This window comes from Lethenteron reissneri, chromosome 33 (genome assembly GCF_015708825.2).
Source record: "Lethenteron reissneri isolate LAM-NWPU_2019-01 chromosome 33, ASM1570882v1, whole genome shotgun sequence".
Lineage (NCBI taxonomy): Eukaryota > Metazoa > Chordata > Hyperoartia > Petromyzontiformes > Petromyzontidae > Lethenteron > Lethenteron reissneri.
Window position 1 is genome coordinate 4,565,820 of NC_083811.1, and position 14,703 is coordinate 4,580,522.

The window sequence follows — 14,703 nt, forward strand, 5'->3', positions numbered from 1 at the left end:
GTGGCGTAGTGGTTAGTGCACGGAACAAGAGTACCGTAAGAGTACCGTAAGAGGACCGTAGAGGCGGTTAAATTTGATTTAAAGCTTTAGTGACTGCAGGGATTCATATTCTTGGTTCTGTCGGTAAAGTCACGTAGAAGGGAAACAATAAAATAATAATTTTTATTATTTTATTGTTACGTGACTTTACCGAAAGAATCAAGAATAGGAGTACCGTACATCAGTGGCGAGTGGTATCTGAAGCAGTCTTTTGCCCACCCACAAAATAATCCTTTACCAAACCCGCACTGACCAGCGTAGTGGTGAAGTATGGTCAAACAACCCTCGGGCGTGGGAAGACCGTCGCATCCGACGGTGGATTAAAACCGAGGGCTGTAGGCGAGTTCATGTAATCATAAGACGCAATGTATTAGTATGCACGGCTGAGATAATCACACAAGACACGCACCTCCAAAGAGACGACGTTCCATTGCTCGCCCAGGGTCTGAATCTCATTCCCCTCTCGTGAGCAGAGAAGTACTTGCTCGTGTTGCAGACTCGTTTCCTCTACTAGTCCTCGCTATACCCAAACAATTTAGTCCACCGCGAAGGACAAATCATAACCACCTAAAACCACAGCGCAGTGCTAATCTCTCGTGCCTCTTTAAAACCAAAGAACCGTTTTAGAACGTTGCCTAGTTACTGAAAAAAAAAACACGCGCGCACGTAACTACATAGACGACGCTACCTCACCCCACCTCCCCGCCGCGTCTCCAGAACTAGCGACCTATTCCACGAGATTGGCGAGGTGGCAGAACAGCGCGGGGGCAGACTTCCCGCAAGCAATCTTCGTCGGTGCTAAAGAGAGACGGCGGCGTGCAGCCTGGAATGGGAGGTCATTGGCATCAGCGGGCGGCGGCAGCGGCGGCGGCAGCACCCGGTGGCCTCTCTCCTCGAGGGCTAGAGGTGCGGTGGCTGAGGTGGGCTGAGTGGGTGCCTTGCGTGAACGAGGTGTGGCCAGGTGAGAAGGGGCCTCTCTCTCACCTGTCTTTGGCAGCGTGTGAGCCTCTCGCAAGTCAGCCACGTCATCTGCCGCACGGCCAATGAGGGGGGGGGGAAGCCACACGAGCAAAGGGGAACAGACGCACAACAAAAAAAAACACACACGCACACCAAAGACAAAGATGACCCGTGTAGGCTTAGCAGGCTGCAGGAGCAAGTGCTGTTAGCCGGCATGGCACACGAGGGAGTGGGTGGTCGGCACCACGCCCGGCCGCCTTTGTCTCCCTGTACCGTTGCCGTTCTGCCGTGATGTGCACAGATGCCGGCTTTGTATGTATGTATGTTGTTGAACTTATTTCGCACCATACGTAGTTATCCGTGCTAATACGAGATGCAAGATTGGCGAGTACAATGAAAAAAAATTGATGTATTGAGTAGGCAATGTCTACAAACTGCAACTAGGTAAGCCCATTTAAGGCTGAGTCGACCTAGAGGAGGCCCGGCTCAGATAATCGTCACCGGTGTTCGCCTTGAGCGGGAATCGAACTCGGGCGACCAGGTTCGTAGCTCTCACCACGCGCAACACAAAGACAAAGCTCCCCCGTGTAGCCCCTGGCATACTGTTGGGGCAAGTGCACACGAGGGGGCGGGTGGCCAACATCACGCGCGCAGTGGTACACAATCCACACACGCGTGTACAACACGCAGCACACACAAATACACAACAGACACATCATACACACAACACGCACATGATACAAACACGACAACATACATACATAACTCGGACAATGCTCACACACAATATCCATTGTACAAACACAACCACAACAACCGCCATTCGCCACTAAGTGGAGGTGACGACGCCACCACGGTGCTTGTGCCAGGCTAGGTGCACGTTGAGGACACGTGAAGTGTCGAACGCCCGCCGGCAGGAGGAGGTCACGGGGCAGACCCAGCAGGTGCCACGGGTCGACTGAGATGGCTGGCCCCATGCCCAAACACAGCACACCATACACACCATACACACACATTCAACAAAACACCTTACATAACACAACACACCACACACCATACACACAACACACCATACACACAACACACCTTACATAACACACCTTACATAACACACCTTGCACGTAAGACACCACGCCCGATACAAAGTGTGTAAATGAACAATGCAATCATGAATGGCTCCGTCGAAGGAGATTACATTTCCACCAGAGTTGCCAGACGTTAAACATTACCGGTTATACCGGTAAACCGGTTTACCGTTTTCAGAATCGCCGACCGGTACAGAGAGGCAGGAACCGGCTTTCAGTGGAAATTCATTCGCGATTACGGGCAGTCCTCGGTTTACGAACCTAATTCGTTCCCGATAAGTTATTAGGTCGTACTGTTCATAAGTCGGAACACAACAATGTGTTACGGTTCAACACCGAAAGCATTGTTCAACGTCGTAATTAAGAATAAATATTGTACTGCTACATCTAATGCTGTAAACAAAGACTGTATCGTAATTACAAACATTCAATAAAGTAACATCAATAAAAAACCCAGTTTTATTTTCATTTACCTGGAGTCCTAATGCGAACTTGTAGTTGGAAGGGGTGCAATGAGTCACCACAATTGTACACACACACAGGGCACGCGCACGCACGCGCGTCAACAAAAACCACACACACACATACAAAGACAAAGACCCTCTTAGAGCCTTAACAGGCTGTAGGGGCAAGTGCTGTTAGCGAGCACTTATGAAGGCCGGCACGGCACACGAGGGTGTCGGTGGCCAACACCACGCCCGGCCGCCTTTGTCTCCCCCAGTGGCGATGTTTACTACACACCGCACGAGGCACCGGTGTTGGCCGTGAGCAAGAATCGAACTCGGGTCGCCGGTTTCGGAGCGCTGGTTGGTTTCGTAGCGCAGCGCGCTACCTGCTACACTACCACTGCCCACAGTCCCACACACTCACACTTTCGCACACACACTCACACTTTCGCACACACACTCACACTTTCGCACACACACTCACACTTTCGCACACACACTCACACTTTCGCACACACACTCACACTTTCGCACACACACTCACACTTTCGCACACACACTCACACTTTCGCACACACACTCACACTTTCGCACACACACTCACACTTTCGCACACACACCACACGCGCACACACACCACACGCGCACACACACCACACGCGCACACACACCACACGCGCACACACACCACACATGCACACACACACACACCACGCGCAAACACCTGCGGAGGATAGCTGCTCTGGTCCACCGCAAGGTTCAGTTTGCAATTTGCGAGTTCACGTTTTAAGTAAATATTGTTTTTTTTTTTTCACGGAAGCTGGTTCGTAAGTAGGGGTGTTCGTAAGTAGGGGTGTTCGGAAATCGGGTGTTCATAAGTCGAGGACCGCCTGTACTCCGTCCAAAGAGGCACGTTTCAATTTGGGTTGCTATACGATTAGCATTCACGGTTGTACCGATAAACCGGTAACCGTTTTCAGTATCGCCTACCGGTACGAAAGTTTGGAATCGGTTGCCTATGGAAGTTCATTCACGATTACATCGATTGGCATTTGTGAACGCACAAGCGCCACAGCGGCCCAAGTCGGTCACGGCGTGGTTCACGTGACCTCTCGTCTCAGTTAAAAAGCTAAAGGTGCAGCCCTGCAATTGTTTGCTAGCTTGCTTACGCCACTGATGGGGGTAGGGCACCACCAGAGGAGGGAGCTCTAGAGGGTGTTTGCTTTACTGGACCCATGCTGACCGGACAGACGACTTCGGAAAGGTATGGCACGTATCTTCTTGGTTTTTTCGGTAAAGTCACGTAGAATGGAAATAATAAAATAATACAAATAAAACATAATAATATATTATTATATTTTATTATTATTTTATGCGTTATTTAAAAATTTTATTATTATTTTATTATTTCCATTCTACGTGACTTTACCGAAAGAACCAAGAAGATGAATCCCTGCAGTCACGAAAGCTTTAAATCGAAGTATGGCACGTACTCACACTTTACCCCGGTAGTGCTGAACCTTTACCGCAGCCTTGCACTCCTTTGGTTCTCAATTGTTAAACATGTATGTTAATAAATACATAGGGGCTTTATGTAACATAAAAGTTGTTACTTACGTGCCCGTGCATAATTTGTGTTTCGGTGATTTACCTTCTAAAAAAACCTGGCTACGTCTCGCACCCCCAGAGAGGGCATCTCGCACCCCAGGTTAAAGAACCACTGCTTTATACCAACGCACAGGACCTGCCGGTCGACTAAATCGTGGCGTATCCATCCGTACTGTTCGGTGGTGTGGGGGAGGGGGTATATATGAAAAAAATGCTTGTTGTGGTTTTCACAAATGATGATGATTGCTTGTGTTGCAGTCGAAACGTCGTGAGAATTTTATTATGTTTTATTTTTATTACTTTATTATTTCCCTTCTACGTGACTTTACCAAAAGAACCAAGCATATGAATCCCTGCAGTCACGAAAGCTTTAAATCGAAATGAAAGAAATAATGCCCCAGTGGTTTAGCTGCCGCGCCAGGAGATGGAATCGAACCAGGAATAACTGACGTGCCCCAAACCTTTTTTTACTTTCAACTACCAGGGAAAAAGTGCGACTTATAATCCGCAGGACATGGGCAACTATTCGAGAGCACCTATTAAGACCGGCGCAGCACCACGCACTTGCCCCACCAGTCTGTGTAAGGCTAGAACAAGAGTGATATTTCTCTGTGTTGGACGTGTGTGTGTGTGTGTTTAAGAGTCATCCACCAACCTCGCAATGTGTCGAGCTGGGTGCCTGGATTGTAACTCGACCGCCTCCTGAAGCTGCGACGAATGAAATTTGAGACGCTCATCTGAATTTGAAAGAGAAAACAATTTTTGTATGAACATGGCATACTTCTAAACAAGTACTATAACACAAACGAAAAAAATGCAAAATAAGCAACAGCACAACAAAAATCTTGCAGGCGAAGTCGCTGATAATTAATAAATAATTCCCTGCCCTTAGCCAATCGACTGCTGGATGGAAGAAGCCTCCCCGTGACTGAGCACATTGACCGCTGCCGAGCGTGTGACGAGTGCAACTCGGTCAATGGAGGTTTGCGCGTGTGATGCGTGCAGCCATCCACCGGTTCAGATGTCACGCGTCAGCTGTGTTCTGGATCCGAACCCAGATCACCGGGGTTCATGAACACAGTGCGCCGACCACTTCGCCCTCCCCAACCACCCATCCCCCTGTTCGCTGGGAATCCACACAAAACATGAATCCTGAATCCCAACTCGAACGGAATTAATGTGCCCCAGAGAGTAACAAAAGGACCCAGCGTATCGTTGTTGAAGAGCACACAAAAGCCAGCGAGGCTGCATCTCCCACCTCCTGGCAACGGGCGGACAGAAGAGAAGAATGGAGGAGGCATAGAATTTGCCAACCGGACCCTCTACATTGCACTCCAAAGACAAAAAATTCCCCCCCCATCCCACCCCGCGTGCAGCCTCCACAGCTTGTCGGGGCAAAGTGCTGTTAGCGAGCCCCGACAAAGGCTGGTACGGTCTACGGACGAGTGGATGGTGTGCCCGGCCTTGTTTGTCTCTCCTCCCGTGCACGAGTTTACTCATTCGAGGCCGAGTCTACCTACGGGAGGCACACGGCCGGTTCTGGTATCACTTACCCAGTGGTGTGAGCAGCTGTGGCCCGATATAAAACTGGGGTCACGGTACGGTGCTGACCACTACGCCACCGCTCCCCACCACTGTGCGCACGCGGCATGTGTTTGCCTCGGTGAAAACTCGGGTCACAAATCAGCCACGAGCTTTCTTTCCACAGCAGGTGTTGATCCGATAATACGGATAATTTTATAAATAAGTGCACAAGTGTACAGTGGAACAGCCTTGATAAATGAGCTTGCATAAACAGAACTGCGTTTTTTATCTGCGCACGAATAAAATTATGGTTTGGTCTATTGGCCACCAAGACCAAAAATTAATGATAACATCGGTCCGACGAATCATAATATTATTGGTCTGCCAAATATTACAGGCCTATTATAATATTGGCCTGGAAAGCCAACAGGGTGATGGACTTAGCACATTCAAATCGTTAACTTGGTTCAGTTATACTTTGTGCTGATTATAACGCGTTTTACCACAATGCTCCACAGCAACGCATAATGAGTTTGCTTTAATCATTTGAATCTCTCTCTCGATCCACGACTCAATGACGGAATCTCCAAGTCGTCGCATACTGTCATCGCCCGTGTACAACAACTGTATTGAAATACATCGCAAACATATTTTCTTTTACAGCCCACTACTTACGCATCTAAATCTTAAAAAATAAATCACAGTATTCGCTCACCGTTTAAGAGACAGAGAGATCGACTCGGAGGCACGCGGAGAAACCACAGACGAACGGGAAGGCAGCAGCCGCGATTACTCCACTGCTGGATTAAGGCCTCTTCAAGCCCGAGCCGTTCATCATAAACTTTCCTCGAAGACATTCTCGTGGCCAGCAGACCTCGACATTTGTACAGTGTTTCAGAACATTGCCATACGCAGGAAGACCATTGACCAACACGAGCACGGTGGTCGAGTTTATAGAGCCACCTGGCGGACAGAGCGCAGTGTTGCAGACATCGCGACTCTCCTGTTACATTTCAAATGTTTGGCGTTTTGACCGAGAAATTTCAAATGTTTTCAGACAATGACGATTATCTTTGACTGGAGGCGCTATCCAGTTATTCGCAATCGAATGCCAATTAATAAAAATGTAATCATATGATAATAACTTAAAAGACGAGGGGGTTCAGTTTTCTCTGAGCTCAGAGGGGGGGTACTGAATGAAGCTGGTAATGCCATCTCCCCCCATTCCCAAACCTCCACCGTTTGCTCTCCGGTCAATGGACGAATCTCATGAAATAAAAGTGTTAGATAATGGAAAACTGCACCGACACAAATCACGAAAGTCACCATAATCACCACGACCTTATAAAAGAAAAGATAAAGTAGGAACAAACAGGAAAATATACATACCCTTTGGTTTTTTCGGTAAAGTCACGTAGGTAAAAAATATAAAATAAATTAAAATGAAAAAAATAAATTAAATCACGACGTTTAGGAAGCAACACAAGCAACCGAAAAAACCAAAGAGTATGAATCCTTGCAGTCACGAAAACGTCAAATCTAGAAGGAAAATATACCACTGGTTATACTTTTTGGGCTACAGTCCTCCTTCAGAGAGATCTCACGACACGGTGTGGTGCCTTGGAAACGACAGGATATTTCCAGAGTTGGTTTCAAGAGGTGGCCAGGCAGCTGAGAGGTCAGAGTGCTGAGCTGGCACGACTCAGACCCTGTAAATGAACTGGGTTCTCAAGTTTAATGAGTTGAGGGTCGGAGGCTGGTCACTCATGATTGCAAAAAAGCCATCCAATTTAATTTTGCTCTGCACTTAATTTCGCCAAATTCCCAGCATGAATTATTCGTCTCATGCCATGGCACGGATAGCACAATCGGGGATTAAATAAATAAATAAACTTGTACACGCGTCATTACGTCTTTGCTTGGTGTCAGTTGATACCCTGAACACCTTTGTAAAATCAGATGTTCCACCTCAATGAATGATCCCAATGGGAAAAAGCCATTCTGATATACGCAATTTATTTTACCAGTGCTTTTTGAAGAACACATCCCTTTCGTAAATCAAGGGATGCTTGTATTGGTTAATAATTCACCCACCTCTGCTGCCGGTGTGGAACTTTATCAAGTGTGGGCTATAGTGCTTTCATGACGAAGGACTGCCTTAACAATACTTTACGATCAATGGGATCCTGTATGGGTATTAAATAAAGTTTTTTTTAAATCTCACATAGAATAAGAATTCAAAGCCATTTGTCACTCCACTGCTTTCATTAAGGAATTATATGGGGCACCTTGTTAGATCCCCCCCCCCACCTCTTCATGGGCAGCAGTCTTGTGCAGTGGTAACACTCGTGCCTCGCTGCCATAAGGGCCTGGGTTCGATTCCCGACTCGGGTGCCCTTCTGCGTAGAGTTATGTTCTCTCCACTGGTTCCCTCTCACTTCTCCGGTTTCTTCCCATAGCTACAACAACAACAAAAAATTTACCCGTAAAAACAAAGTTTTTCACTTTAAATCCTTTATATGCGTGGCGGCTAGAGTCCTCTCGTCCTCTGGCTTGAGATGGCTGCCACCTATGGGTCAGAAGATTGCCTGCCACCATTAAGCAATTGGTAATTAAAAATCATTTATTTTTTCCTAAAAAGTGTAAAATTTTGGAAAAAAATTTTCACGAAAATTAATTGTCACGCACAACGAGTCTGTGTGCAAAATGTCAGCTCGATTGGATCACGGGAAGTCGGTTAAAAAACGACCGAAATATTTGCACGGTCGTAAGCGCGCAAGCAAGTGAACTTAATATAAAGGATTTAAAAATCACGCAACGTGATTGAGATTGGTCATACATCCCAACGCTGAAAGATGACACCGACTCACGTGCGATTATGCATCGCCTCCTGCTGCGAAAACATGGCAAGGCCCTCACGAAAAGTGTCTTGAGACTCAAGATTTCCTGGGTAAGCGTAATAACAACAAGAATTAAATCGATGCCTGCGCCCCCTCCAGCCCGTGGGCAGCGGTGAATTTGTACTGCCTGCACGCCCGATAGCTGCAGTAATGCCATAAGCTTCGAGTTGTAGTTGAATGGCCAACAGATTCTATTAATACCTAACCCAGCCTCGTCTTAATGTTTTGAAAGGCCGCACTGTAAAATACTATAAGTGTCGCGACAATGACCTCATAAAACTGACATTCTGACACCCAAGCTGTATGGATTATTCCAAAAGTAGTTGTAAGATAAATGCCTCAGGTTAATTGACAGATATAGCAATCGAGTTATGAGTATCAGGTTCCTGTTTCTTTTTGTAGAAATGGCTTTACCTTGCTCTGCACAGATGAGTCATCCTACTCATCAGCAGCACATTTTACCCGTGATGAACACTTGTACCTACATGCGTATGTACAGCCCTCTTGTCAATCCACTGCTGGATTAGGGCCTCCCCACGCCGTGTATGTGGGTGGGGGGGGGGGGGTTCGTGGGGGCTATGACCATAATGGTGCTGGTCGCTGAAGGCGAGGGGAGCGTAGAAGTGCAGTACAACTGGATTTTGCTGCGCCCACAGCTTAACCCCGAATGAATGAAATTCTTCACACGCGAATGAGTGCCACGAAAAGTCGCCCATCCACGCGGTGTGACCGCCAACATCACAGCGTGGACATTGCCTTGCCTTCGGGGGCCTTGCGAATTTTTCCTAAATAAATATTTACATTAACAAACAAAAAAGGTGCGTATACGGTATTTAAAATGCGCCGATATTGATCTAAAACGTCCGTCAGTAACACTGCCCCCCCCCCTCCCTAATAGGTAAAACAGTATAGTAATCTAGGCGACGTTAAAGGCGATGCCCTTTTTCATAGCAGAGAGAAATAACATTTACCCCAGTATGAAAACTACATTTATAGGTTTTACCCTTTATGGCAATAAAATAGTTGTGCTAGGCTGTTCAAACACCAAAGAGAAACATTTTGCAGTTACTGCATTAACCACACAGTACTTGTGGTGAACATGCAAAAAAAACGTGCTTTGATAATTAATATTTGGCATTGTCATTGAAACTGATCGGCCCATCTGCATGGCCTCGTCTCACCAGTGCCAGACCAGAGAACGTTAAAAGGCGACCAGTACAAAGGCAATGCAATATCAGAGCATGTTTGATTTACATGTTCACCACAAGTACCGGGTGTGTGGTTGATGCAGACTTGATTTCTTGCAAAATTTATCTATTTGGTGTTTCAACATCTTAACACAACTGTTTTATTGCCAGATGGGGTAAAACCTATTTTTTTTGTATACTATACTGAAAAAAAGGTCACCCCCCCACAACAGTGTTCCACGCATTCAGCGGAGCACTTTTGCGGTATCGTGACTTTTAGACACGACCAAACATTGTTTTATAGTTTCTCACTGTACACTATTCAAAACCAGTCAGACCAGAGCACAAGCCAACCCGTGGAGAACCCGTCAACGCCTTCACGGCTGAGTGAAGAACAGTGCCCTTGTGCCGGCCAGAAATCTGAAACACCTCTCAAAAAGTCAGAGGGCACCATCGGAAGAAGATTGCAACGCGCGATTGCGTTCACCGCACGGAGATCCTCCGATCGCCACTCTCGCTCTCTCACTTTGCTGCACCGCAAAACAGATCCAGCAGTTCCACCGCTGCATTATTCTTTCGACCGCTTGTGTTGCGATCGAAACGTCGTGATATGTTATTTTTTATTTTAGGTTTTATTTTTCTACCCACGTGACTTTACCGAAAGAACCAAAGATTGCCGATGTGCAATGTCGGGCCCTTATCGAATCGTTGCAATATCATAATCGGCAATGACTGCGATTGGTAAATCACAAACCCCTTTGTAAAATCCACTGCTGGATGGATGACGGTCTCTCCCCCTCCACCCCCCTTACTGCGTCAAGGGTGGTTGGTTCACAACAGTTCATCACGCTGGCGAAGTGTGGGGTAGAAGGTGGTGGCGGGTAGCAATGATTCTGGAGGACAGGAGGACGGCAATAGCTGTGGACTTTGCTGTGCTGCCCTCTGATGGCAGCGTAGTGGGACAAGCAAGGAGCGAGCCGCAATCTTGTGGGGTCGCTTCCATCCGAGAACTTAACCAGACGACTCGAGACTCAACTCCGCTTATAGCTTCCGATGAGTACCGGAGAAGAGATCGGCCGCGATCTGGATTGTTACCCGTGACCCCGAGGAGCGTAACGAGAGATGGCGCAGGGCAGGGCAGCGTGCAGAAGGTTGACAAGGGCAGGGGACCCCACGCGAGTGGGAAAGACGCGTGTGAGAAGAAGACGGAGACACGTGACAGAAGAAGACGGAGACACGTGACAGAAGAAGACGGAGACACGTGACAGAAGAAGACGGAGACACGTGACAGAAGAAGACGGAGACACGTGACAGAAGAAGACGGAGACACGTGACAGAAGAAGACGGAGACACGTGACAGAAGAAGACGGAGACCTGAAGAAGAAGCGGAGACACGTGACAGAAGAAGACGGAGACACGTGACAGAAGAAGACGGGAAGAACACGTGACAGACAGAATACGGAAGTCACGTGACAGAGAAGACGGAGACACGTGACAGAAGAAGACGGAGTACCGTGAACCAGAAGAAGACGGAGACACGGGAACAGAAGAAGACGGAGACACGTGACAGAAGAAGACGGAGTACACGTGACAGAAGAAGACGGAGACACGTGACAGAAGAAGACGGAGTACACGTGACAGAAAGAAGGACGGAGACAAGTGACAGAAGGAAGACGGAAGACACGTGACAGAAGAAAGACGGAGACACGTGACAGAAGGAAGAATGGAGACACGTGACAGAAGAAGACGGAGACACGTGACAGAAGAAGATGGAGACACGTTGAGCAGAAGGAAGACGGAGTACACGTGACAGAAGAAGGATGGAGACACGTGACAGAAGTGAAGACTGAGACACGTGACAGAAGAAGATGGAGACACGTGACAGAAGGAGGACGGAGACACGTGACAGAAGGAAGACGGAGACCACGTGACAGAAGAAGACGGAGGACACGTGACAGAGAAGATGGAGTCACGTGACAGAAGAAGAAGATGGAGACAACGTGACAGAAGAAGATGGGAGACCACGTGACAGAAGGAGGACGGAGACCCGTGACCAGAGGAAGACCGGAGGAGGAAGAGAGACACGTGACCACGAAGAAGATGGAGTCACGTGACAGAAGAGATGGATTCACGTACACCAGCAGAAGAAAGAAGATGGAGGACACGTGACAGAATGAGACGGAGACACGTGCCAGAGGAAGACGGAGAGAGATCACGTGACAGAGAGATGGAGTCACGTGACAGAAGAAGATGGAGACCACGTGACAGAGAGATGGAGACACGTGGACAGAAGGAGACGGAGACCACGTGACAGAGGAAGACGGAGACCGTGACAGAAGGAAGACGGAAGAGATACACCGTGACAGGAGAGGATGAGTCACGTGACAGAAGAGACCGGAGTCCCGTGACAGGACGGAAGGACGGAGACACGTGACAGAGGAAGACGGAGACCCGTGGACAGAAGAAGATGGAAGACACGTGGACAGAAGAAGACGGAGACACGTGACAGAGAAGACGGAGACCACGTGACAGAAGAAGACGGAGTCACGTGACAGAGGAAGATGGAGACACGTGACAGAAGAAGACGGAGACACGTGACAGAAGAAGACGGAGAGAGACACGTGTGAGAAAGAGACTGAGACACGTGATCGGGAGGGAATCTTCATCAACTCTGGATGGTCGCGTTCATAGCGCAGTGATCTCATCGCCGCGCCGTCACGAAGTAACTTTGTACATTTAAAAAAATAATTAATCGAATGTGGATTATATGCCTACAGTACTGTATTAAGCTGGGTGATCGGATTTAACTTTCCGTACGCAGCAAACGCAAGCAACATGAACGCATAATTACATCTGACCGACAACACGTGTTTAGTCTGTGGCTGTGTGTGTGTGCTCAGCTTTGTCGTCCTTCATCACACACGCACCTCCGATCAGCTACGGTTGGCTACGTACGGCGCGAAAGAAGTCCAACATACACGCGGCATACAACGCGGCTCACAACACGGCTTAGCCGGCTCGAGGCGAACGACGGAGCGTGACAGCGGTGGTGGCTCGTTCCTTCGCGGGACCGCGAGAAATGACCGCTGCTGATGATGATGATGACTACGCTGAGCTGCAGTGCTGCTGATGATGATGCTGATGCTGACGATGACAACGCTGAGCTACAGCGCTGATGATGATGGCGACGCTGAGCTACAATGTTGCTGCTGATGATGTTGATGCTGATGATGACAACGCTGAGCTTCAGTGTTGCTGATGACGATAATGACAACGCTGAGCTGCAATGGTGCTGCTGCTGATGAGGATGACAACGCGGAGCTGCAATGTTGCTGATGATGATGACAACGCTGAGCTGCTGCTGCCGATGATGATAACGCTGAACTGCAATGTTGTTGCTGCTGCTGATGACAACGCTGAACTCGAGTGCTCCGCCATAGCACGGCACACGCGCGGCACTAACACGAGCCACATTCCCATGAATTCATTCACTCTTCGTTCATAACCGCTGCCCTCGTGTCTCTCTCCGTCTCACCTTGACTGCAGTCGAACACCGGGGAGCCGGGCTCTCTCTTCACGCCCCCTCCCTCTCTCTCTCTCACTCGCCAACAGAGAAGAGTTCCCTTCGCGTTCCGAACACCACGTTGTTGTTTGGGTTGCACGCTTGCACGCAACAACAAAACAAAGGTGTGCGCGCGCGCGGCGTTCTACTAAAACAAACAAACACGAGATGATGATTCTACCTTACGCCGTGCAACTTCACAGAGGTCGGGCATAAGGGCACCATTAGCAGAAAAACGCAACGTGCGCACCCCCAAACGAAGAGGCGGCAGCGACGAGTCACAGGTAACCTCAAAATTGAACAAAACTTCAACTAAACTTCGTTGTTGTTGATAATAAAAATAACGACGAGGAGGAGGAAGCGATAGCCTCTGGACGTGTAGCCGGCAGCGGCGACGATGCCACGAATTAGCAAACTCTCTGTGCGGAGCTAATCAGCCTCGCCTCGTGGTGGTGGTGGTGGTGGAGAGAGGGAGGGAGGGAGGGATGCTCACGGCAGATGTCGCGTTACGATGCCACCTTGCACGCCTCTTACCTCCCTTCCGCGTTTCGCTTTAGACGAGGCGCCCTGCGTGAATGTTGAACTTCTTTGGCGCCGTACGTGGCCATCCGTGGCGGTCCGAGGTGGGATTTAGCGCATTGCAGCGTTCGCATATTGTAAACTGGTACACCTGGTATTGTCTCTCTCTCTCGCTCTGTGGGACCGTCCATAAATGACGTCACGCGATTTTGGACGATTTTTTACCCCCCCCCCCCAATATGACGTCACAAAGTTCTGCCCCCCCCCCAAAAAAAAATTTCTATTTTGAAAATAAAACATGCTTCAAATTGCTTTAAACTATTGTCATCGTAGTGCGTATTTAATGTGGCGCTGCACTCTGATGTTGTAGGAGTGTTGTTATAACAATTAGTGTTGTTATAACAATTCTATACTTATTTAAAGTTGCGCATTTTGATGTGACGTCACATTTCTAACCTCCCCCCCACCTTTCGTCACAAATGTCTGACCCCCCCCCCCTAGGTGCGTGACGTCATTTATGGACGGCCCCTGTGAGCCAGGCCCTTTCTCAATCTCAACCCCCCCCCCCTCGACCAACATCGTCACAAATGTCTGAACCCCCCTAGGTGCGTGACGTCATTTATGGATGGCTCTATATGCAGTTTTGTTTTCTCATTACGTATCCAAGAAATACAACTTGACTTTCATTATTATTATCAATGTTATTATTGTAAGTAAGTAATATGTTTTTACCCTTTTATCTGGTACAAAAACTGACACCTTTATACGAGGGATCATGTTTGCAATAACCACAACACAAGCAATCAAAATGCAAATAAAAATAAACAACTTTGATCAGGATAATGATATGCACTGTCCTTGAAGTTGATTGGT

General features: G+C 48.1%; 1 protein-coding gene across 8 annotated transcripts in view; it reads right to left on the minus strand.

Annotated features, from left to right (window-relative positions):
- LOC133350235 (DENN domain-containing protein 2B-like) overlaps window positions 1-14,703 on the minus strand; it is a 44,400-nt gene that overhangs the window by 22,469 nt on the left and 7,228 nt on the right. For 2 of the 8 annotated variants that reach the window (XM_061564356.1, XM_061564359.1), the window contains 2 exons: window positions 4,794-4,875; window positions 1,024-1,068 (listed from right to left, as the gene is read on the minus strand). In XM_061564356.1, coding sequence (XP_061420340.1) covers window positions 1,024-1,068; window positions 4,794-4,875 — 127 coding nt within the window. The other 6 variants (XM_061564355.1, XM_061564357.1, XM_061564354.1 and 3 more) reach the window with 6 other exon arrangements.